Raw genomic sequence first — 26166 nt, 5'->3', positions numbered from 1 at the left:
CAATGTGTTTCCTCAAAAATATGTTTTTCTACTTGGATATCAGGACACTGTTACAGGATATTCACACTGTCAGAAAAGCTGGTCTCTTACAAGACATTGTTAAACAAGGAAGCTTAGCATTGTTTCTACAGGATAAGCAATTCTCCAAAATAGAATAGAGAACAATGTGTTTCCTCAAAAATATGTTTATGCATGACTAAAAAGTGTATATAAAGAGCTGTATAAATCCAGCTATGTTAGAGGTATGATTGGGACACAAGTCCTAAGGTAAATGTTATATCTCTCACATCATCTGTACTACATGAGAAGTAAAGTTGGAACAGTACTTTTAAGCTGCAACGTGGTTCCGTTTGATTTATTATAAAAAGTTATTTGTTACTGCTCTCTAAAGTTGATGCTGCAAAGTATATTCTCTCATCAGTGTATATTCTGCAAGTTTCTGTATGCAACAGACTGTGAATGCAAATATAATCAGACTTTTAATTTTAGCAGAATCCAGCCAGCAAGACTGAGTGTCTTAAGAACACTTCAAATCCATCACACCAAGCAGTAAGCAGCTCCGTGTAATTTTTTCAATGGCGAGCCAGCCAGGAGTCGAACCTAGAATCTTCTGATCTCTGGAGCAGGTATTTTCCCTTGGTACGGGGCTGCAAAAGCCATCTGGGACTGAGAAAACTATCTAAACTAGTTGAGGTATTGGCAAATGCCACTTTCAATGCAGCCCTTGACATTACTGTCGAAATGACAGCAATACGAACTATGGTTTGGCAAAATCGAATGGCATTAGATTACATATTAGCATCACAAGGGGGTACATGTGCTTTAATAGGAGAACAATGTTGTACATTTATTCCAGACAAAACAGAATCTGTAAAAGCACATTTAGAAGTGATTGCACAAGTGTCTCAACATACTAGAAAAAACTGGAATGATGACTGGAGTGAATGATTTAGTAATCTATTTACAGGCTGGACAGGAAAAATCACTGTATTTTTAATTTCTTTTATTGTTATTGTAATGCTTGGTTGCATATTATTTACATGTATTAAAGTCTGCTTAGCAAAAGCTAGTCAAGTTACTGTTGTTAATTGTCATAATGAAAAAGTATTACCAAATAATGCTGAATTTATTTATCTAGTTTAAAATAAAAAAGACGGAATTGTTAGAGTGTGCTCAACAATATACTAAGGTTGAAAGTAATTTTGCTGCAATTATGCAACATAAATAATGTATAAGATAAAGCTTGCTTAAATGTAGAAATATAGTTTAGTAATATGTAATCAGCATCCATACTAAATTACCATGGCTTGGAAAAGGAATCTGCTGAATGGACATTTTTCCCTTACAGACTCAAAACAGGATGTATGCAAGAGCAAAAATACAAAATCTGCTTTTAAAGAATGGACATTTTTCCCTTACAGACTCAAAACAGGATGTATGCAAGAACAAAAATGCAAAATCTGCTTTTAAAGAACAATGACATGTTATTCTGCATGAAAAACAGGATATGGCACAAGAACAGATTTTTTTTATACAAAGATCCAAATAAAATACAGGATGTTCACACTATCAGAAAAGCTGATCTCTGACAATGTGTTTTCTCAAAAATATGTTTTTCTGCATAAAAAACAGGATATGCTTATCAGCATTGGCACAAGAACATATGTTCATATACACAGATCCAAATAGAATACAGAACAATGTGTTTCCTCAAAAATATGTTTTTCTACATGGACATCAGGACACTGTTACAGGATATTCACACCGTCAGAAAAGCTGGTCTCTTACAAAACATTGTTAAACAAGGAAGCTTAGTATTGTTTCTACAGGATAAGCAATTCTCCAAAATAGAATACAGAACAATGTGTTTCCTCAAAAATATGTTTATGCATGACTAAAAAGTGTATATAAAGAGCTGTATAAATCCAGCTATGTTAGAGCTATGATAGGGACACAAGTCCTAAGGTAAATGTTATATCTCTCACATCATCTGTACTATATGAGAAGTAAAGTTGGAACAGTACTTTTAAGCTGCAACGTGGTTCCGTTTGATTTATTATAAAAAGTTATTTGTTACTGCTCTCTAAAGTTGATGCTGCAAAGTATATTCTCTCATCAGTGTATATTCTGCATGTTTCTGTATGCAACAGACTGTGAATGCAAATATAATCAGACTTTGAATTTTAGCAGAATCCAGCCAGCAAGACTGAGTGTCTTAAGAACACTTCAAATCCATCACACCAAGCAGTAAGCAGCTCTATGTAATTTTTTCAAAAAATATCAATAACTGTCTTTTCAGAACTGAGATGAGCTCACTAGGTATGTCTTCCCAACTTTTTCTAAGTTAATATTTACTCTTACTTTAATCCAGAAAGTTATTTCTCTACCCAGGTAACCAAACTTGAACTAAATAACTAAATAATTAACTAAATAAACTGCGTAGATAACAATATACTGCCCTTTATCTGATCTTTTGATTGCAAATTATCACTTATTTCCTTGATCAGTGGCATTTTCTTATCTTTATTTTGCTAGTTTTCACACTGAATCAGTTGGCTAAGTAGTGATGTGCAATGCATAATCCCACAGTCATTCAGATATTAGATACCTGTTCTTCACAAGGAAAGCAGCTATAAAACCAAAATGTTTAAAAAATAGAGAAGCATGCTTCTCATTCTGAAGGAAGACGATAACCAACATCAAAAATCAAAAATAAAAACCCACTGTCACTCCAGGGCTTGAAAGAAACTGTTGCTCATTTACAACATGCACTCACTATACCTTTAATCAAATCAGCAAAAATCAAAGCTACTCTTAGGGTTTCAATGAAAGACTTAATCAGGCAGAAACATGAATCTCTGAGCCAGATGTCAAGTTATCTTCTGAAGATCAGAGTAAAGTTTTAGACAACACTGGATTTCAGGATGATTATTTAGCAAAATATCTGGGAGAAAGGAAAAGTGAAGTAATTATTTTAACTGCGAGAGGAGCTACAATACTTACAGAAGAGGATAAAAGATAATGGTAAATTAGTAGTTGTAAAAAAGCCACTGGAAAGGGAGGAGGACTACAATGGCATGTATTCATGTTCCAGCTAAAACTGCTACAATGAAGCTTAAGAAAATTATGGGAGAAATAATCAGCTTTCAATAGGGAATATAACTTACTGGTAGGGACTGGAATTTGATATGGAACAGGGAGGATGTATTGGGGGGGCCTAGAACCGAAAATACAACAAAAGAGGGTAGATATTTGAAGAAATTTATAAAAATATTTGGTACGGAAGGTGTGAATTTAGTTTGGCTAAAATTTACACATTATTCCCCAAGGTACAAAAACTGAGCTAGGCTAGACAGAAATTATATTTCAAGGAACATGTGCATTTAATTGAAAGTTTTGATGTGCCCAATAACTATTATTTCAGATCATGTGCCAATAATAACTAAAATAAACATGTAGGATAATAAAATAAATGTGAGACACTGAAGCTTCTCCATCTATTTACTAAGCAGAGAGGAATTCAAGGAATGAGCAATGGAAGTTATTAGGAAAGATAGAAATTTCTTCAGAAAGTACAGCTAAGGAGTGGGATAAAATTAAAGTGGAGTTTAAAAATAGGCTGGAAATAAAAGAAATAGAGATGTGGTTAAGAAGTAACAAGAATTATTTAGAGGGACTGACAAAGGTTAAAGTACTGCAGAATAAAGGGAATCTCACAAAACAAAAAGAGGTGCAACTGCAGACTGATAAAGAGAAAATAAGGGAGTACCGCTATAATATGAAGAGTTTACAAAAATTGCTGCTAAGCACCTGCTTTTTGATAATAACTCCAGAGCACAAAAGCTCAGAGAATAGAAAGTTGAAAGAGTTGTTGCAAAGCATAGGGAGCCTACAACAAGGAAAATAACCAGAGATCCTGTAGAAGTATTAGAAATATTTTGGAAATTTAATGAAAATCTGTATAAAGCACACAAATGAGGAAATCAAGAAAAAAGTACAAATGGAAATGTTTATGGAAGAATTAAAAATGCCAAGGTTAGAGGTAAGATGAGGCTCAATCACTAATAGTTAGGATAGGAGGAGATGAGATAAAAATGGTGATGTATAGCCAATCTACAGGAAAGTCTCCAGGAATAGATGGCATTCTTGAGGAAATTTGGAAGCTAGGAATGAAGAAAGTGATAAAGATCTGGAAGGTTTTGTTTAACAGTATTTTAAAAGGAGGAGAAGCACCAACATCCTGGAAGAAAGCTGCAGTGGCTGTAAGACCTAAAGGTGGTAAAGGCCCATCAGATTGATCTTCATATAGACCCATTTTGATTATAAACCATGATTATAAGAATTTTTATATCTATAATGGCTAAAAGAATGGCAATGGTGATTCCAAAACTGACAGATATGGATCGATGTGTTTTTTTTTTTTTTGCAAGGAAGCAAACATCTGACAACATTCATAGAACAATGATGATCCAGAGGGAGGCAAAATGTAAGAAAACACCACTGTTGTTGGTGGGTCTTGATACACAGAAAGCATTTAACAAAGTAAGCTGGGATTTTATGAGCAGGGCAATGGAAGCATTTGCATTCCCAGATAAAAATAAAAAAGTTGATTAGGAGGATATGTGAGGGATCTGAGGCACAAATTAAAGTGTGAAGGGTGCTCTCTGATAAGTTCAGTTTGAGCAGAGGAACTAGGCAGGGATGTCCTCTTTCCCCTTTGGCAATGGTTCCAAGTATAACACAAATAAGAAAGAAAATAAGGGACTCAGAACTTCAAGTATATAATTGGTATGGTAATCAAGAAAAGTTGGCTTTATTTCCAGATTATACTATTTTATACCTGATAAAACCAGAAAAGGACATTTCAGTGTTGTGGAACATTCTGAGACAATTTCAAGTCTTTGAGAAACAAAACTAATGAAGATAAAAACAAGGGCAATAGCTGTAAATTATGTACCCACATACAAAATGGTTCAGCAATACCTATATTTATGGGGACAAGATAAAATGAATTACTTAGGAGTATGGATTAAAAGGGATTCTGCTATGGCAGGTAAGGATATGTGGGAAGAGATTAAAGAAAAGATAAAAGCAGAAAAACTGGAAGCTCTGTTTTATGATTATGGATAGCAAGATACAAGCAGTGAAAATATTTTAGTCCCTTTAGTTTTATACACAGGTCAGGCATATTTTTGTTAACCAGATGGGAAGTTGTAGATAGCAATTAATAGAGAGTTAAAATATTTTATCAGGGAGGAGAAGCAGGCAAAAGTCAATTGGGATAAGCTGATCCTTCCGATATATAACAAGATGGTTTGGGGTTACTGATTTGGAAGCATATTTCAGAGATACACAGTTAAGGCTCCTATATGTAGCAAAAGCAGAAAGCTATAATTCAAAGTGGAAAGAGATGAAACGGGAAGCACAAGGAATAAGAAGAGACTGAGATTTTGGATGCAAATCCTTAAGAAGAATAACAACAGCTGTACAGAATATCATATTCATAAAGTAGAAGAAAGTATTTTAAGAACTAAGCCAACACAGGAGTGGAGAAAGGAGATTCTGACAATAGGAATGACTGCAATTAAGGGTGCAGAGAATAGGCAAGAGGGGGCTGGAGATTACTGGAGAAAAAAGGCAAAATAACCAATTCAAGCTTATTATCCAAGTCGCCACATCTACAGCTTGGGAAAACTACATTGGTTACTCTAAACATAAAATCATGCTCAGATCCATTATCTAATGTGTTTTGCTGATGCATTAGTTTGAATGTCCCTATGCAACTTAGAGTTTTGCTCAATAATTTGCTCCTTTAATCTTATCTTAGAATTCCCTATACAGAAACTTGTAGGAGAAGATTAAAGAAGCAAATTATTTTCCCAAGCTCTACAGGTGGTGACTTGGATAATAAGCTTGAATTAAACGAATACTATTGGATTATCAGGCTACAAGCTGATAAATTGCCTGGAATTAATGCCAGTGTAAGTATAAAATCTGTGCTAAAACCTTAACAATTATATTTGAAATGAAGTTTTATGTGTAGTTTGTAAATGGAGAAGTTTGGATATACTGTATTTTTAAAGGAATTGATTTTAATTATAGAGTCATTATGATAGGCCAGGCTGTGTCTTGTAATTGTTTGAAAACACTATTTATTGGAGTGTTTGCTTTTAGATGATTTTACATTGATGAAGGGATATTTTATCCAAAAGCTTTGTGTTTTGTATTAAATCAATAATTTTTATTTAATATTAAATCGAACATTTTTATATATGCAGAATCTGTGAATTTGTTTTTTTTTTTTTTTTTGTTTGCTTGGCTTTTTATCTTATTGACTCTGCCTTGCCGTGGTTTCAACCCCTTTTTTCTGTTGTTGAACCAACACTGGCCACAGCAGAATCACCCACCTGCAGCTAAGGCACCTTATCAGCCTGCTGTGGTGGCAAAGGCTGTTTAATAATTTTCTTCTTTTTTGTAGCAGGAAGAACCAAAGAAACAGTAGGTTTTCTATGGTTAAGCTGAAAAAGGTGCCTGATTCCTAAGTAACACTAGCAGCAATGGCCGGTAAACAGGTAAGTTGGAAAAAAAAGTAACTTTTTCCAAATAAAACACAGCAAAAAGCACTCTGAACATTTATCCCAGCCACCAAAAGTAAAATAACAATTTAAACTGTTTTTCTGTGTTAACTTTTTACCACAGAAGTAAAAAAGTAATGCTTCCATTTAAAAGTCATATGACAGTCATTAAAAAAGTACAGTTGTGTACACTTACCATAAATGTAGATGTTCGAGTGTCTTCACTGTTGCAGTCATTGCATTTGGGTTATCTGCTTGCAGTAGCCCTCACTCGGCCTGATTAACAAAGTCTTGGGTCCTGCATCGGTTGCTGTCCCTTCTTCCATGACGTCAGGTCGTCAGGGGTATAAAACATACAGCCGACGCCATTACATCAGTTTTTCTTGCCCCAGATGTCAGGTGCCCATCTAATGGGAAGCAATAAAATCTATAAATACAAGGATATACCTCCAACAAAAAAACAAATACACCAAAAAGCTTTTTGAGCATAGTAAGTGAGAGTAAAGGTATAGCCAAAAGAAGAAAGGGGGCTGGAGGGAGGATAACCAGGACTGCAACAGTGAATACACTCGAACATCTACATTTATGGTAAGTGTAAACAACTGTACTATGTTCTTCATGTTTCACTGTTGCAGTCATTACATTTGGGTAGATTCCCAAAGCTAAGGTTGGGAGGAAGAATTTAAATAGAATTAGGACCAGCTATAAGGCCCTGCAAGACTGCAGTGGCAAAACCAGCTCTGGATTTAGAGAAAACTGGCAAATGATAATGCTTGGTGAAACTATGCACAGAACTCCAGGTAGCAGCTTCTAGGATGTCCCTAGTAGGGATGCCCCTGAGAAAGGCTGTAGAGGTAGATGCAGCCCTGGTTGAATGTGGTCCGATGCCCTGTGGGATAGGTTTTGCATGGTGATTATAGCAGAAATGAATGCAGTGGCCTATCCATTTTGAAATGGTTTGTTTTGAAATAGCTTTCCCCTCTGTCCCTGCAGCAAATGCCACCAGCAGTTGTAAAGATTTCCTTTGAGGTTTAGTCCTGTCCAAGTAGAATCTAAGTTGTCTGTGCACATCTAAAGAGTGCAGCATCCATTCCCCTTTGTTCTGTGGGTTAGTTAAGAAGGTAGGCAAATGAATGGACTGATTAAGAGCCACACTGGATACCACCTTGGCTATGAAGGAGGGATTGGTTCTGAGGGACAAGTGTCCGCATGAAAGATGATGAAAGGTTCCACTGCCATAAGGGCCTGTAATTCAGATACCCTTCTTGCAGAAGTGACTGCTAAAAGGAAAGCTGTTTTCCAGGAAATAAATTTTAAATCTGCAGTAGCAGCTGTCTCGAAAGGAGGAAGAGTGAGTTTCTCCAAGACAAAGTTAAGATCCCAGGCTGGAGTTGGAGCTCTCCTGGGTGGCCTTAAATTTTTAGCTCCTTTGAGGAGCTGCTTGAGCAGTGGGTGAGAGAAGAGGGGAGGCTCTGTGCTATAATGAGCTGAAATGGCTGAGGCATGAATTTTGATGGAGGAAAAGGACAAAACCTTATGAAGCATCTCAGTCAAGTATTGTAGAATCTGAGGTAAATTGGGCATTGCTGCATTCATTCCTTGAGATTGGTTCCAGGCACAAAATCTTTTCCATTTTGCAGCATAAGATTTTCAAGTACTAGGCCTCCTTGCCTCTAAAATGATATCCGTCACTGATTGACTGAGGGATGGTAAAGCAGAGATTAGGTAATTAGCCAGGCTGCTAGGTTCAGGGTTTGCAGCTGAGGGTGCAGAATCTGGTTCTCCTGCTGAGACAACAGGAAAGGAGTCTGAGGCAGGTGCCATGGAGCCAAGCGTGACACACTGAGCAAGAGTGGGTACCAGTGTTGGCGAGGCCAGTCTGGTGCAATTAAAATCGTCCTTGGCTTGTCCTGTTTGATCTTTAGTAGTACCTTGGAGAGCAGAGGCAGAGGAGGAAAAGCATAAACTGATAGTTTTTTTTCCAGCTGAAGGATACAGCATCCACTTTCCAAGCTAGCTTGTGGGGAATCCTTGTGCAAAATTTGTCCAATTGATGGTTCTGGGGGGAGGCAAACAGGTCTATATCTGGGCTCCCCCATTTGCTTGTCAACATGTTGAAAATCCTTGGTTCCAGTTTCCACTCGTGTGGATCCATGAGGTTTCTGCTTAGTCTGTCTGCCAGTGTATTTAGTTTTCCTGGCAGGAGTTGAGTTTGTAGATTCACTTGGTAGCTCAAGGCTGTGTTCCACAATGCCATGGCTAGTCTGCAGAGGGGGAAAGAATGTGTACCCCCCTGCTTGTTTATGTACCACATGACAGTGGTGTTGTACGTCTTTACCATTAGTTGTCCTGGAAGAATGTGGTCCTTGATGGCTGTCAGAGCATTCTGTACAGCTAACATTTCCTTTTGATTTATGTGCAGGTGCATTTGACTTGGGTTCCATTTGCCCAGAAATCACTTCCCTGCCAGGTGAGCCCCCAATGCATAGTCTGATGCGTCTGTTGTCAGGATTTGGGTGGCAGGGGGTAATGTGAAGGGTAGACCCGTGTTTTGGTGGCAGGCCTCTGCCCACCAAAGGAACTCTACATCCTGTGAATGTTGATACCATAGGCTTTTGAGATACCATTGTAGTTTCCTGATATGCAGCCTTGCATATGGAATTAGAAGAATGCAGGAGGCCATGAACCCCAAGGCTTGCATTTTTGTTGCCACTTGTTTGAAGTAGGTTATCAAATTAATCCATTTCTCTGGCGTGAGGAAATACATCTGGGAAGTTATATTCAAGCTTGCTCCCAGGAATACAATTTCTTGACAGGGTATCAGGTGTGATTTCTTTTCATTTATGGTGAAGCCCAGATAAGTCAGTACCCTCTGAACAAAGGCCAGATGATTCAAAAGAATGTCCCGGCTTTCTGCTGGATTAGACAATCGTCCAGGTATGGGTATATTTGAATATTTCTTTGCCTGCAAAATGCAATGACTGGAGCTAGGCACTTTGTGAATACCCTGGGCGCAGTAGATAAGCCAAAGGGCAGTGCAAAGAACTGATAGTGCATGTAGCCTGCTTTGAAGCGTAAGTATATTCTGCAAGACTCCCTAATAGGGATGTGCAGGTATGCTTCTTTTAAGTCTAGTGTTGCTAACCATGCATCTTTGCCTAGCATAGGAAGCAGCTGGTGAAGAGTCAACATTTTGAATTTTGGAATCACCAGAAAGGTGTTTACGAGTAGAAAGGTCCAGGATAGGACGCCATGTATTGCCTTTTCTGGGAACCAGGAAAAGTCTTGAATAGAATCCTTGTCCCTTTTCCTCTTCTGGTACCAACTGAATAGCCCCTATGTTTAAGAGAGAGAGTACTTGATTTTGGGCCTCTGCCCACTCATTTGGGGGTAGATCTGGCCACCTGCTTGGTGTTGGTAACATGTGGAAGTGAAATCTGTATCCTTGGGACACTATACTTAAAACCCATTTGTCCTGGGTAATGAGTTCCCAGTTTCTGGCCCGCAAACCAATCTTTCCAACTATGGGAGCATTCAGTTGGGAAGTGCTTGGAAGTTTTAAAAGCAAGTCACTGAGACAGTTTTCCATAGGGGGAGTCTTACTACTCCCAGATTTGGGTGTGGAAACCCCCCACTGCTTAGTCTTGTGTGTCCCTTGGGACTGAAACCTGGGGTTTTTGCTGTGTCTTGGTTTGGCTTGAGAAGACCTGGAAGGGGCTGGAAAGGACCAATTTTGAGAGGGCCAGTGCCTACTAAATCTAGGAGGCTGAACTTGAAAGAAATCTTTAACAGTTTGCATAGATTTAGCTTTATCTTCCATCTTTTTAAGAACTTCCTCAGCCTTGTTGCCAAACAGGTGGTTCTGATTTAAGGGAGCATCCAAGAATTTAGCTTTAACACGATCACGCAAAGATTGCTCCTTAAGCCAAGCATGCCTTCTGAGCACAGACCCAGTAACAGCAGCCCTGCAAGTGGCCTCTAATGAATCAAATCCACATTGCAAAGTATGTTTTCCAACCTGTTCAGCAGAATGCATTAAAACCTGTAATTCTTTATTTTCAGCACAGTCAGGAATCAACATCATTTTCTGTTTAAGCAATCCAATAAAATGTTTTTGATACTTTAACATATGAAACTGGCAGTTTAAAGCCATAATGGGGTTCAGAAGTGTAAACCTTCTTACCCCATCTATCCATCACCCTGGAGTCTCTATCAGAGGGGGTAGGATTTTTAGCAGTAGAAGCTTTAATGCCCTTGGGCCCCTGTGAAATAGTCTCTGGATCCGCAATAGGATTTTTAAAAAGGAACTTGTGTGAATCAGGAACCCTGTAATATCTGTCAGGTTTTCTGGGAGCAGGAGGCAAAGAATCAGGAGCCAAATTAGATTCTGAAAAGGCAGCATAAACAATGTCTAGTACAGGAGGTATAGATAAAGGCCTATGCTGAGGCAGGAGTAAGAAATCCATACGCCTCTTTTTTAATCAGAAAAATCCTGGCTTTCCCAGTGGAAATGCTCCCTTAGTGTATGTAAGGTCTCACCAAAAGAAAAATCCTTTGGAGGGGAAGCAGAGGGAATAGAGTCCTCTGCATCAGAATCCTCATAAGTAGATAAGGGCAAATCCAGATCATCAGAAGAATCAGGAAAAATCAGAATCCTGGTCAGAAGATTCATAAACAACTTCGGTCCTAGGTCTCTTAGAAGGGGGAGGTTGGCTTCCCTTGATTAGAGTTATAAGATCTTCAGATATTCTTATCATTTGTTTTTTAGGCATAGAGGCCTGAGCATGTGGCCTGGGCATTGGTTTCTTAGACATGGTTCTAGATTTTGGCCTAAATGAAGAAGGAGGCATCGATTTAATATGGATGTCCGTAGCCCTGAATACACCCTAAGAAGCCGGTGCCTGCACAGCGGCTCCGGACCCATCCAAGGTAGAGACATCCGCAGATTCCACAGATGAAGCATTTCGTGGCATACTGGACTCCGAATGGGTCTCAGTAGAGGCCTGCGAGTCAGAAGTAGCGGGTATCAGGGGCTGCGAAAGCACCTCACTGAGTACCGGCGAACTGGCGACTGGCTTAGGAGAAGCATCGTCAGCAGCTTTGGACCTCAGCGGCCTGTCTCTGTCTTTATCTTTGTATTTTTTCAGAATCCCAGTAGTCGGACAGCTAACCGATGACATTTCTGGATAATTAAACCGAGAACCGAAATATTTAGAGGAGAAAATAAACCAACGATGGATATTGCGCTGATTAAATAAAGCCCAAAAATGACAGCAAGGTACGTCGTGGTCAGGGCCTAGGCAAGGAGAACCGAAATATTTAGAGGAGAAAATATACCAACGATGGATATTGTGCTGATTAAATAAAGCCCAAAAACGACAGCAAGGTGCACGACAGTTCAGGGCCTAGGCAAGGAATACAGTACGAATGAAATTCTTTGTTAAGTATTTGCTTTCCACAAGTAATGCAATTATTAACTTTTACTGACATCGAAAAGGAGCAAGAAAAGGTTTCCCCAATGGGGTACTTAGCTTTAGTTGAAGACTTCGGTTCTGAAACTCAAAAACGAAAATTTCAGGAGTCGGCCGACCGGCACTTGCGAACTGCTTCTGCTTTGGACACTGCACGGCAAGAAAGACTGATGTAATGGCATCGGCTGCATGTTTTATACACCTGATGACCTGACATCATGGAAGAAGGGACAGCAACCGATGCAGGACCCAAGACTTTGTTAATCAGGCCGACTGAGGGCTACTGCAAGCAGATAACCCAAATGTAATGACTGCAACAGTGAAACACGAAGAACATCACTGTTTCCTACCTTAATTCATTTTCACAGAAAAAGGTAAGTTTTCTATCATAAAAAGGAAAAGTAGAAGTTTTTGTCCCTGGAGGGAACTTAACTACCTAGCAGTGGAACAGTGTTAGCCAACTGTCATCTGCAAAACCCGCACATAAGCATTCTCTTTGGTGAAAGGAAATCTCTAAAGGGCTTGGTCCCCAAACTTTTAGTCAGCTCAGCTTGAGGCTAATGGTTTTGGTGTGTGGAAGGTGCTCTGAAGCTTTGTAACGTGGCAGGCTGTTACATCCTTAGCAGGACATAACCCATATTCCTTAAGCTACTTCAGTAGTGACCTATGTGAGGAACATTCAAGTATTTTGAAAAGTTTATGTAAGACAATGCTAGAAAATAAGGTCAGCAAGGTAGAATAAGACATGGCTTTACTTGTGTGCCCAAGTAAATCTGTGGCATCAGAAAGCTGGGAAAAGATATAATATACTACTTGCACACTTGTCTGTAATGTAAATGGTTCAGGCCAAGACCCTGTGCATTGATGGCATTTCCTACTAAACCAAGTATACAAGAGTGATCATAATCAATCTATATACATGAAGGTTGCTGGGCCTTTGGCAAACAGTTAAGCATCTCAATAGCTACTGTTTTTCCTTAAGGCAAATGTTTATGATCCAAGTGCCCCACCAGCTATTTAGAAGAAAGACCATGGAGGTATCCTGTAGTTTATGAATGGAGGCTACAGTTCCTGACTTGCTCACTCGCTTAATCAAGAGCCTACAATGTGATTTATTAAATGCAGTTTGTCAAAGGTCTAGTGCTGACAGCACTGTACACCATGATGACAGCCACTGGAAAGGGACTAAGTTCCTGTTCTCCAAGGTGCAGTGGCCTTGTTATTGACAGTATTAAGTAGGTGTTTTGTGTGTGTGTATTGTGTGCAGCCTACTACATAAGGGTGAGCTTTGTCCCTGTGTTTCTATAAAAACAGTCTTGCTTTTGACAAGGTTACTTTCACAGTTTCTGTCTGACGTTTCCCGTTTGGTGCCACAGATACAAGAAATTCTACTTACCAATGTGTGATTTTTGCTGTTGCAATATGGATTCAGACCACATGGATGCACACTTGAGACATACTATATGTGGTGGTTGCTCCGTGGATGCACATGCATATGCATTGTGGAATTCAGATGTTCTGACATAGCTCGCTTGTTCAGGCACATTTGATCATACCTGGCTGATTAAATGGGTTTTCAAGAAAGCAATGCTGACTTACCTCTGATGTTCATTGATCCCAGAAGTAGTTCTATCAGAGAGAGAAGTGCTGAGAAGACAGCGTTTAACATGGGAAATGTATTAAACAGTAAGTGTTTAAAATCTTGGGACCCGCATCTACAAGATACAAGATATAGAGACTGAAAGACTAAAAATATGGACTTACATATACAAAGTTTAAGACTGCCATTTCTTAGAACATTCCCTTTTCTCCAAGGTATGGTGATCTCAGAGTATATTTTAGTTTGGGAGGTACAGGGGTAGTCACTCCCCTGTAAAAATCAAGTTTAAGAAGAAGAGTGATGTTCATTTCTCACTCCTTTCCAGTATTTTTTATCTTATTCATAGGTTCAGAGGTGTTTACTACGCTAACGACCACAAGGGCCTTTTTAAGCCTAGCCATGCATCCCAAGCCATTCATTCGGTATCTCAGGATTTGGTAATGTGAATCTCAAGATTTCAGTAGAGAGCCATCCCACATTAGAAACCCATTTAATTTGCCAAAAAACTCCCATATTACAACTGAATGGAATCCCTCAGACAAGCCTATGGCAAAGAGAGCCCACGTTACAAAAGGATAAAACCTTGCCTGTGCCCAAGCTAAAAATAGTTCAACAAGCAATTATGAACTGAATGGTCTAACTGCAAAAAGGTGGAATTCACTGACCTGCAGTGGGTCATTCATTCTGCAAAGGAGTAGTACTTTGTTAAGTCTACTGCAAGACCATCCTCTACGGTAAGACCCAGAAATGCAATTCATATGCAGAGGAGGCATGGGAAAATGAGTCCAGACTAAGAGTGTCTGCACTCTCAGTATGGCCAGTATCTAGAAATGTGCACTTGTTCTCAGCTCAGCTAAACATGCACAATGCTTACCAGCCATTATGGGGAAGGCTATAACAATATCATAAAAATCTTCTAGATTTATCAGCCATAATCATCAGCTTTCATCTCCCTTTCTGGTTGTTCTCTGATGCGGAAAGAAAGACAGGATTGAATACAGAGGTTTTATGTTGTTGAAACTAGATGATCAAAGGGAACTGGAGATTAAAAATAATATATCAAAAAACTAAGTCAGTGGTTTTCATCAAAGATTACCTAAAACAAGAATCTGGGACAAAACTAATTGTCTTTAGCAGTACAGTTTCTATGCTGTCATCACATTATTATCATATATACCCAATTATTTGGCAGTACTGACATATAAACCTCCCTCAAGCCACCAAATTTGAAGCTGGAGTTACAATTACACTTACCTGAACTGTTGTTTAGAGTAGTGTGTTCCTTTGCTGAGGCAGGAAACCAAATCTAGAAAAAAAAGAAGATGGATGACAATGAAGCTTTCTATAAAGGGTTAGGGACTGCTAATATTATCATTACACAGAGTCAGAATGCAACAGATACCATAAGTGTTATTTAATGATATACAGGGCTAAAAGTCTGAAAATTAAAATACCAAAAGAACAACATCCTGAATGGAACACCACTAAACCCCTAAATTAGCTTCTAAGTTGTCCTAGCATTTAGCACATTAGCCAGAACACAAAGATCAGCAATAACTTAGCTATGCAGTATTTTATTTTTATTTTAAAATCTTAACAGCAATAATTAAAAAGAATGCCCAACCTTTGAACATGTTAGGGATAAATATTTCATTTCAGGCTATATATAAAATCAGGTGTTAAATATGTTTCTTTTCCATCAAAAGTGAAATGCAGTTGATGCAGGTGTGTATGTGTGTGTGTGTGTGTGTGTGTGTGTGTGTGTGTGTAAGAACATGTGAAAAATGCAAGATGGCACATATTATTGGGGCCTATGTTTCTTTCTCCTGATTACAGTCTGGCATTAGACATGCACACCATGAGAAAATGGTTGTAGGGGAAACTGGTTATTCTTGCGGAGTAGCCAGTCTGTGTATGAAATCATCCAACTGTCAATCTGAATTACCATGGGCAATACATATGAGAGAGCATATGTGTATGTGTGCACATGTGTATGTCTCTGCATTTTTTTTTCGCATTAGACATTTGTTAACTAGCTAAGTACATTGGACATGTGTCTATTTTTTATAGGTGATCAGGGAGCGCTGTCTGGTTAAGTGACTTCGTAAGAGTCACAGAGTAAGCAAATACAGGATGAAAGAACCAATCATGTACCTTACGAAGAAAATAATTTATTAACAGCTCAGTTACTTAATTCCCTTCATTAACTGCCAGACATGGATACAGATATGAGAAAAACAAAGTGAATATACTACTATGGCAATTTTTTCTTTGATTTGATTACAATAAAACTTGAAAAGTGTACTGACTCAGAAAGTGGTTATTATGGGGAGGGGAGTTTGACAGGAAGCAAATGAATGCTGATGCATCAATTCAGGGGCAGTTTGTTTGTGTAAGCTTGCATGGATGATGACAGAAACATACTGAAACATATTTATGTGGCCATGACTTCTTTCACTTGATCACATTCGGGCACAATGAATGTTCGCACTCAGAAAGTGGTTAATTTGTGGGTTGGATATGTAGACTAAGTAAGAAAGCAGTTCACTGCCAATCTAAATTGTCAAGAGTGTATGCAGTGATCTGCTCTGTCAAGGAAAGCATGAATGTGTATACTGGGAAGGGGAGAATCTCTGTGTGATACAATGTCAACACAAAGTTTATGTATGGATAACTTATAGTGGGAGAAAGAGTACATCCTATAACAAAGAACATATTCTACTTGGACAAGATGTGTGCAAAAGCAGTTGAAAGTAGCGTGTGAGATAAATTATGTTAAAACTGAGAACATAACCCATGTTTTGTCTTTTAGAATTGTGGTGTATTTACTTCAAATATTTTTAGGTTAAATTCACAACGCATTCCTTTTCCTCAGAGAATTACTGCATAAAATTGTAGATATACTGTGCTGCTAAAACATAAGAATTACATTTCTATTTGCTGTGACTAGTTTCCAAACACTTCCGTTCAAACTTCAGAATTCCCCACCTGTTGTCTTTGTTTCATACCACCAATCTTTTTATGGTTCAAGGGCAGAAAGGACAGCTGTTTGGGTATCTTTCTGTTATCCCCTAAAACAGGATGGATGTAAACTGAGCTAAATTGTTTTTCCTGCATGTGCCTTATAGGGCACCTTCTAAAACAAAAAAAAAATCAGCATTACTTGCAAATCTCACCTTTCCACTGCATGTAATGTCAGGAACACTCTGGAATCCATGGCCCCCTAAATACCTCAGACTAACTACAATATTCTTGGTAGTTTCAATGGTCACTGGACTCAGCAGTCTAGCAATGTTGCTGTAAAATTATTTATCTGATCTCCCTTTGATCAAGCTGGTCACCATCCCACCAGACGCTAACAGACAAAACAGTTGCATGTAACTACAATTACTACCATAGTAGATATCTGAGGAACAGATATTGTAACAGTAAGTCAGAGCATTTGAGTTTTACTCAGCTTATCATTCTTTAGTCCCAGACAGAAATTTCACAAACTGAACTTGGGTTCTACATAGAAAAATGCTTCTCTTGCACTTACATTCCTTTGAACACTGAGAGCTGTGTGAGTCTCCAATGTAATGTCAAAATTGTGAAGACTATAAAAAATATATAACTATATGAAATTATATAAAAAATACATTAAAACATTCTTCCTCCAATTAACTACCTAATGAAAATCACTTTAATGCATGTACTATAATAGACATTTAATATTTAAATGACCATTTAAACGAAGAAGGGGTGAATGCAACATCTACACTTAACTGCCATACCAGTTCTATGTAATCTAATAAATTATTCAAATCTCCTACTTGCACATATTCAATCACAGTCTCTAAAACTACAAACACAGATTTTCTCAAATTAACACAATGTATAACATGCTTATTCACTTTATTAATAACTTTGCTTTTACAGCATTAAGATATTCATATACTCTTGTCAGCTTTCTGCAAGTTTTACCTATATAAGTAATTGGGTTCACTTCAAAATCTTGAAAGCTCAAAATCCTGAATCTCAAAATCCTGAACTCAAAATCCTGAAAGCTCGAAATACTGAAAACTCATAATACTGAATCTGATAATACTAAAAAACATACAGGACACCAACACTGACTGTACTGCAGCAGAAATACATACAGAAACAAAGAAAAGACAAACCATATCAGTCTAAACCAACTATAACCAGGGGGGCAAAGCCTCCCTGCACCCCCTGCTACTTAAATATATCAACTCCAAGATCGCACTTCACTACACTAAGATGAGTTATGTTGTAGTATAGTACATTAAAAGGGAACATGACTAAGGTTACAACAGGCAGTCATGAAGCATGTAATGGTATGTTTGCCATTTTCTTCTGTGAAGTGCGATCTCAGAGTTGATATACTTAAGTAGCAGGGGGTGTGGGGGATGCAGCCCCCCACATGGGGGGTGCAGGGGGGTTTGCCCCCTCCTGCTTATAATTGTAGAGGAGTAATAAGTTTCTGTATGTATTTCTGCTGCAATACAGTCAGTGTTGGTGTCCTGTATGTTTTTCAGTATTTTGAGCTTTCAAGATTTTGAAGTGAACCCAAATAATTTACATAAACAGCTCGTACAACATTTTCAAAATTACATGTGTATCTACCTGTGGAACAAAGCATCTGTCTAAATTCTTTAAAATATTTTACTATTAACAATAAGTCTACACATTTTGCAGAAGCCTTATTTAAAGGTCCTAGAAAATTTGGATGTCTATTAAAAAGCAGAAGTTAAACTAATTTTATGGGGTGAATAACTGATTACAGGAAGGATATTTTGCAGGCTATTTGAAAGAGTGAATTAGGTTTATTTAGTTCTTAAGGAATTTGACTGAATAAAGAATGAAAGCCCTTAACTCATTTTTCTTGCTTCTTTTAGTTTTGATGGCTCTTTATAGAGTTTGTAATTTAATTTATTTTATTTTTATTAACTTGGGTCTGTTTCAGGGTGTTTGTGAGTTTTATTTACACAACTAATATTACCATTATGGTAAAACTCAATGTATGATTTTCTTTCAATTTTATGCCTCTTAAATGTTCTTGTTTTCTCAATTTGAACATCCTTTTAATCTTATCAATATAAGCTTGATCACAAAAACATATGGCACCATAAACACTCACATTACAACATATGCAGAAGCCCTTGGGTCTGCTACATGGTTGCTTGCTAATATCTCGCAACAAACTTACTCACTGCCACTTGCTTGAAAAAGCAAGTGCTTCAACTACCACTAGACCAATCTCCCATAACTACTGCCCTCCTAATCAGAGTGGCTACAGACAATGTGGGGTAGTGCTGATTCATGGCTTTGACAGAAGTGATGCTGGATGTGGGGGTGTCTATAACTGCAGAGGGAGGTAGCTGAATTGGTTTGAAGACGCAGGGCTGAAGGGAATTTAGATGGTGGTATCAACTACATTTGTCAGTTTCGGTAGCAAATAAAACTTAATTTTCTTGGGTTAGGTGTTGTTTACTGCAACTTGGAGTGCCTTAATTGTGCTTAGAGCGAATTGCTGTAGCCAAAAATTAGAGCAGGGAGACTCATTGATTTAGTAATACTTTTTATAAAGAAAACAGCTGTTATGCAAACAATCCACTACAGAGTGAGTCTAACGGCAGTAGTGTGATGAGCTCTGATCGCTGAAGCTTTTTTCTTTCCCTTTTTGATGAAAAACTCTGGAATGCACTATGGAAACCGAAATCAACGCAGATCCTTTCTCACTGTTTAGGGCTTACCGTGCTGCTCAGAGTCTTTATTCAAAGACCCTGGGTGAGTACAACTCAATGCAGGTTATAGGGAGTAAACCGATCAGAAAAGATAAAAAAATTCAAACCTGTGGAGCTCTGTAACTAGATCCTGCAGCAAAACACAATTCCCTTTCTTCTATGAATAGTCTTAGGTCATAGATGGACTAAAATCAAAACTGAGAGACAGTTACTATCCTTCCAATACCGCTATCACACAATGCAATACTACTCTGTTCTTATAACATTTAATGTTTTATATATAATCTGCACAACATTTTAGATAAGTTCACAGACATTTGACAATATCTACTAAGAAAAATGTCAGACAGCTTAAGTGTTCCAAGTGCTGCCAGATGGGGAAGAAATGCTTCTGGTAAATAATTTGTACTTAGAACCAAAACAGTTGCATCATATAACCCTGAGATGTAAATACTGACAATTTGCAGTTTATAAATTGTACATTACTTAATGTTTGTTCGCTAGGTACATGAGCTTTACCATGTGGACCATTTTTCAGTCAGACCTGGGTACATAGCAAGATAATAATTATACAATGTACCTTGTTTACTTCAAAATTTGGTTGCATGCAGTTTTGTTTAGTTTTTATTTAATTATTTATTTAGTTAGTTTGTAAACAGGAAAGAAAGAGAAAAAATCCCATGCTGGTCAACTGACACAAAACACTGGAACACAAAAGTGAAGTGATCCTTTTACTGAACCAGCACAGGGTTTTGCAAAAGTTCCTGTTGTAAGTTCAAGGATGTAAATGTGTGCCACTGGAACACAGGAAATCTGAATGTCATTAATGGGAAATACATACTCAGTCCGACTTTGATGTAACTTAAAGAATGTCCTTTTCCCCAAAGTTCAGTGACTTTAGAGTTAGTTTATAGGTTCATAGATTTATAGGCGGTTACTAGGCTAACTGCACTACAGCCTTTACAAGCCCTGCCATGTTAATCCCAATTATCCCCATTTGTTCTTTTTGGGTAGTTCGTAGAATGAATTTATGAACACAACAGGTCTGTATTCAACACTGGCTACCCGCTGTCCATGAGGGACATGGATGCCACCCCAGGGGTGACTTTGTAGTCTCCCATCCAATTATCTATGAAGCCTGTTCCAGAGAGGGGTCAGTCTCTCAAAGGCATATCTGTCTCTCCAACATGTTCTGTTAATGTCACAGGCTAAGTTGAGATCCCTAGAGTGAGTGACTCTTTTGCCATTTGACTTGTGGATGTGCAGCATTTCTATTAGGGCAGGCAAAGTTGCCTCTCAGTAGCCTATAATATACAAAGAAAACTGACAGGGCTTTCAGCCTGTTCACATAGTCAAGGTTTGGAGTCCCTGTATTTTCTTAGTGAGAAACTTTTGAGATCTCTCCAGCTGCTGTGGGTGTCTGGTGAGGTACATGCAAAAGGGTGCATTACACTCTTATTAGTGGTCCGACATGGGTCGAGTACAGTGGAGTTATAATATCCCTTGACCTGGACACTATGCCTTTGCTTATGAGGTGTGCTACATAGAAGGTTTTCTTTACCACTGTGGAAACTTGGTGGTTGAAGTTCAGATTGCTATCAACCTGTGTTCCCAAGTCTCGCACTATTGGGTTGGACCTCGGGGGGGGGGGGGTGCTGTCAATATTGTAATTTGTAGGGAATTCTGTTTTGCCAAAGGGAATAATGATGCATTTTTTTGCATTTAGTTTTAGACCATGACTTTGGCACCAATCATTCATTTGTGTTGGCCCTTATTGCAATATGTTGATATAAATGGGGGTCTTAATAACTGCTCCCAGTTTGCAATCATCAGTGAACTTAGTGAGCCAGAAGCCTTTGACTTTGTCCTGGACAGGTCTACAGGTGGAGGTGGAGTCACCAGGTTTGACAGAATGTGTTCTGTCGGTAAGCCAATTGGCTACCCTTCTAGTAATGTAAGGGTTAATTCCCAGATGGGGAGTTTCTCAACGATGCTAGTGTGGGGGATTGTGTCAAAAGCCTTGGTAAGGTCAAGGCAGGCTGTATGCATTGTCTTACTTTCATCCATGGCTTTGGTGACATTCTCAAAGAAGTCTATCAGGTTTAATAAGCATGAGCTACCCTTAAAGCCAAACTGGGTTGGGTCCAGTGTTTGGAGGTTGCCTATGTCCTTGCTGATAAGGTCCATAATAATTCTTTCCATGGCCTTTCAGATGAGGCTGGTTAGACTTACGGGTTTGTAGTTCCCAGGGTCGGTTGATGACAACCCTTTGTGCTGGTGGATTACTGTTGCTGTTCTCCATTCTGCAGGAACATAACCAGTTCTCAAGCTATGATTAAAGAGAACGCCAAGTGGGTCCACTAGGTCTTGTTTTAGATTGTTTAGCAAACATCTTGGGATACTACTTGGTCCCATTGAGGCCATATTTTTGGCTTTGGTGAGCTCAAAAATAATCTGTTCTCTAGAGATACTAGGCAGAGGCTGGTGTCAGGTATTTGGGATATGGTAGGCTGGGATAAGGGGGTGAAGTTTGCAATGAATCTGTCAGCTAGCAGGTTAATGATATCTTCCAGTGTAGTATGAGTAATCCAGGGGAGTAAATAGTGTGGGAAGAAATAGCCACGGAATTGTTATGGCTAGGCTTATATAGGCCCTAGGGCTGATAGCCTAGTACCAACCTATGAACCATCTACAACCAGATCAGCACATAGCTGGGCATTTCCTTTCAGACTTCGGATGTAGTAAAAGAATGCCTTATGATTATCCTTGGCTATGGATGCGATTTTATTTTCGTAATTTGCTTTAGAAGACCTTCCAAGACTTCTGACTTTCTTGTTTAGGCTTAGTTGGGAACTCTTCCTCTGCAGAGTGATATCATTCTAGTTTCTGGACAACAGTTTCTTCCTCTTGTTATATAATCTGTTTATACTTGAAGTCCACCACTGTGGCTTGGTCAGGTACAGCAGAGTTTATGCAGTTGCTTAAGAGTTTATACAAGGTATTTGCATACACTTCTGCATAGTGATCATTGATGTCTGTGATTGCAGGTGGCATGAAGCTTTTGATACCTTCACTTAGTAGGCAGTAGTTAGCTTTGGTAAAGTTCTTTTTTTTTATTTTTGTTCCTGTGAGGGTGTCAGTTCCAGCAGTTACTTCAAATGAGACTGATTTTTGCTCTGACCTAACCAGGGAGGGCATCACACATGGGGAAGTACAGTGACCTCCCATGATGGTAAGTGCTATGTCCAGAACATTTGAGCCGCTAGTGGGGGTGCAGACTATCTGTTCCAAAGCATTTGTGTTAAAGTCCAGGAACCTCTGGGCAAGTGTGTTTTTGCTTGTGTATGTCTCCCAGTCTATGGAAGGATAGTTGAAATCTCCCATGACTAAGGTGTTGGGCCATATGGCGAGGGATTCCAGTAAATTGAGATAGCTGGTGTCTGTATCCTGGTTCATGGTGGGGGATCTACAGCTAGCAATGATGTGGTGTGGTACTTTCCCAACAGTTAATTGGACATGGAGTAGTTGGAGAGAGTCATGCTGTTTGACCAGTCTCGAAGTGTATTTGGTTTTATTGAAGATGGATGCATCTCCACCTTTGGTTCCTTCATGCTCATTTTGAGGTCTGAACGTGTGAAAGGCATTGTAGCATTGCACGGTTGGGCAGCAAAGACAACAGTCATATCAAACAGCATTGTCTAGTACATAAAAGAACTTATAATGTTCTAGTCATTACCACATTGCTGCATTAAGGTATCTTTTAATAAGTCTCTCTCTCTCTCGCTGTGCTAGTAGTTCAGAACTCCTTTAACATGAAATAATGCCAGCTTCCTCCTGGTGTCTTCCTCCAGCAGACTGTGTTGTTTCACTTTGATAATCACTGCACTAGACATCAAATATTCCTTCAAAAGGGCAAGCAAATAGTGTAGGGGCTTTCCTCGGCCCTCCTTTTATACAACTTCAGTGGCTTAACTAAGTAAGCATGCTCAGGCTAATACAACAATTCCTCTCTCTCTACTCTCACAGAATCATTGCAACTTAAAGCTAAAGTGTTCATTACATAAAGATTTCTATATATACTACTTACATAAGTATTTACACACTTCTGGGTTACATATACTTCATTTGGGAAGATCCACCATGCTGTGCTGCAGCATGTAGAAGTCCTTGCACAGTACACATGTATGTACGTGATACACATAAGCTTAAAGACCACTTAAAATGAGATGTTTACAGGGCAGTGTTGCTTATTCTGTGGGATTCCAGTACATGTTACACTACATTTCTCCAAGTTTTGGAATAATTAAAGAGATACCTCAGACATAAGGGCATTTGCAACTGTCTTCATTCTCCATGCTCCAGATGAACTCTCAACCTTATGGAGCAGTGAAACAAACAATGTTCATGTGTGATATGTTATGTGAATTAAAACACTGACTGTGACGACCGTGCCCTGGCCCAGCAATCAAGGAGCCTCAATCCTCACCACTAACACCAGGGAGGTCGTCTCCTACAAGAGGAAAGGATAACTAATACACACAGTAAAGTACAACTTCCCTTAAGTGCACACAGAGATCACAGTCAGTCTGGGGCTGGCTGCTCCCTTGCTCACCAGGTCCCCAATAAGACTCCCCACTGGCACAGCTATAGGGTCCAGGTCTCAGCCTAACTGGGCAAGCTAGAACCTTTAGTACCCTCTCTGTCCAACCAGCGCTTCATGTTCCTGCCCAAGTAGCTGACACAACACACACACACACACACACACACACACACACACACACACACACACACACACACACACACACACACACACACACACACACTTTGAGATAAGTATTTATACAACTTCACAGACACTCCTGGGAAAGGCTGACACAGATTCTCCAGCTGTGCCCCTTTACCCAGACTATACCGTAGTAATTACTGCCACCACCCAGTTAATAATATCAGCTACTAAAAGGCCCTTAAAAGGGTGTTCAATTATTACTGTGCAATATTAATATCCAATGGTAATGTGACTATACAGTCTAAGGCTTATCAGAGTGGCCCATTACAATAAACTCTATATAAATATGCAATGTACTCTAGAGCTTATCTCTACACAAAGCAGCCACAGTAGAAGGTTTTAAAAATATTTAATAATAAATAATTAAAACACTAGACAAAACTACTACACCACAGAGATATCTAAGAGTTCACAGATCACACAGAAACTTAAAATAATACAGTAGGACAGGTCTGGTTTCAAAGAAAAATACCTAATTAATCTTTACTAGCTTTAACTATTCCTACAAGGTATCACAGTGCTAAAAACTTATATGTGAGCATAAGCAGAGTGCTGATAAGTGAGATGTCCAGATCAAAATGCCTCTGGTCTCTTGTGAGAAATAGTATTTAAACATCACTAGCAAACATGTCTCTAAGGCCCTCCCAAAATTACATCATTTTTGACACTTAGATTTTTCCCAGTATTCATATTGCATCATCTTAACACCTGGTCTGAGTTTTCAGGCCACAAACTGCATTATTTAGCAATCTAACACCTGCACAGAAACTTACAACAATAGAAGACATTTCACATGTATATACTAACAGAAACTAAAGCAATAAAGCACCTTCCACGTCTAAATTCTAGTCATAAACTTTAGCCTTAAAACAATGGGCATGAAATCTTTATCCAGCCGTCCTCGGGCCGAATTCTAACATGAATGGATACAACATGCTTCACTGGGCCCGTAGAGTGCAATGTTGTCGCATATTTTGCAGTTCCACATTTCATAGTGTTTTCCTACATTTAAAAACACAAGCCTGCATTTTACATTCATTTATACAGCTGATAGAATTATATACTAAATTCTATTTGACTAGGCTGGCAGCCTTCGCCCATATCTTGCCAATCGTCACATCGACAATGCTGATTATTTTTTTTTTTATTTAATGTACTAACACACTATGTTTTTGGTTGTGCTTACATTAGGCTGATTTATACCAATAAAAAGTAAATCACATGACCTTAAATAAAGAGTATGTTTTCTTTCACTGTCTCTGTGTGTGTAAATGCATATGTGTAGATGCACTGAGTAAAATTAATTTGGATATCATACATGAACACTGTTTATAATGTCATCACTGAAAATTGTGAGCTCATACTGTACACAAAGAACACAGACACAAGAACCTAGGAACATACTAGGCAAGTGATCATGAGGACCATAAGATGCCTAGTCATATACACCTTTTTAAGTAGAAAAACTTAAAAGTTCTTGCCACCATCTTCAAGCACTTAACAGTACTCACCCTCCAGTTATCCAGTAAATTACTGCAAAAATTCAAATAGTTTAGTCTAATACTTTTTGGAATGCCACAGAAAGATACACTTTGTTTTCGAAGCAGAGATACTAAAAGATGCATACTTTGAATTTTCACGGGGATTCACGCTGTACTAAATTAAACAGAAGTAAAACAACAGGCTTTGAGACTATGGAGCAGATGATGCTATCTTCATTTTGCAACTTCATTTATTTTATTTTACTTGACATTTGTTTACTGGGAGGTCCGACTGGGCTTAGTAGCCCATTTTCAGCAGAGGCCTGGGGAGAAAAGCTCTACATAAAGAGGAATACAAAGCAGTATGACAAAATGCAATGTTATATATGCAAGCCAAACATTGATTAGATACATCCAGGGATAGTTGTAAATATTGCAAGTTTACAAGAACAAGAGACTAGTGCTACAACATCTAATATACATTATTTACATTAGTCACAAATTAT

At 38.6% G+C, this 26166-nt stretch overlaps 1 protein-coding gene across 1 annotated transcript in view; it reads right to left on the bottom strand.

Moving 5' to 3' along the window:
• Positions 1–26166, bottom strand: part of LOC122792239 (discoidin, CUB and LCCL domain-containing protein 1-like) — a 1730428-nt gene that overhangs the window by 848579 nt on the left and 855683 nt on the right. The window contains exon 4 of the mRNA XM_044059988.1: positions 14901–14952. Within this exon, the coding sequence (XP_043915923.1) occupies positions 14901–14952 (52 nt within the window). The remainder of the gene's footprint in view (positions 1–14900; positions 14953–26166) is intronic.

The sequence above is a fragment of the Protopterus annectens genome, chromosome 1.part2 (genome assembly GCF_019279795.1).
Source record: "Protopterus annectens isolate FY-2018-M chromosome 1.part2, PAN1.0, whole genome shotgun sequence".
In the NCBI taxonomy this organism is placed as follows: Eukaryota; Metazoa; Chordata; order Ceratodontiformes; family Protopteridae; genus Protopterus; species Protopterus annectens.
Note: the sequence above shows the minus strand (reverse complement) of the source record. Positions and strands in the feature narration are given on the sequence as shown.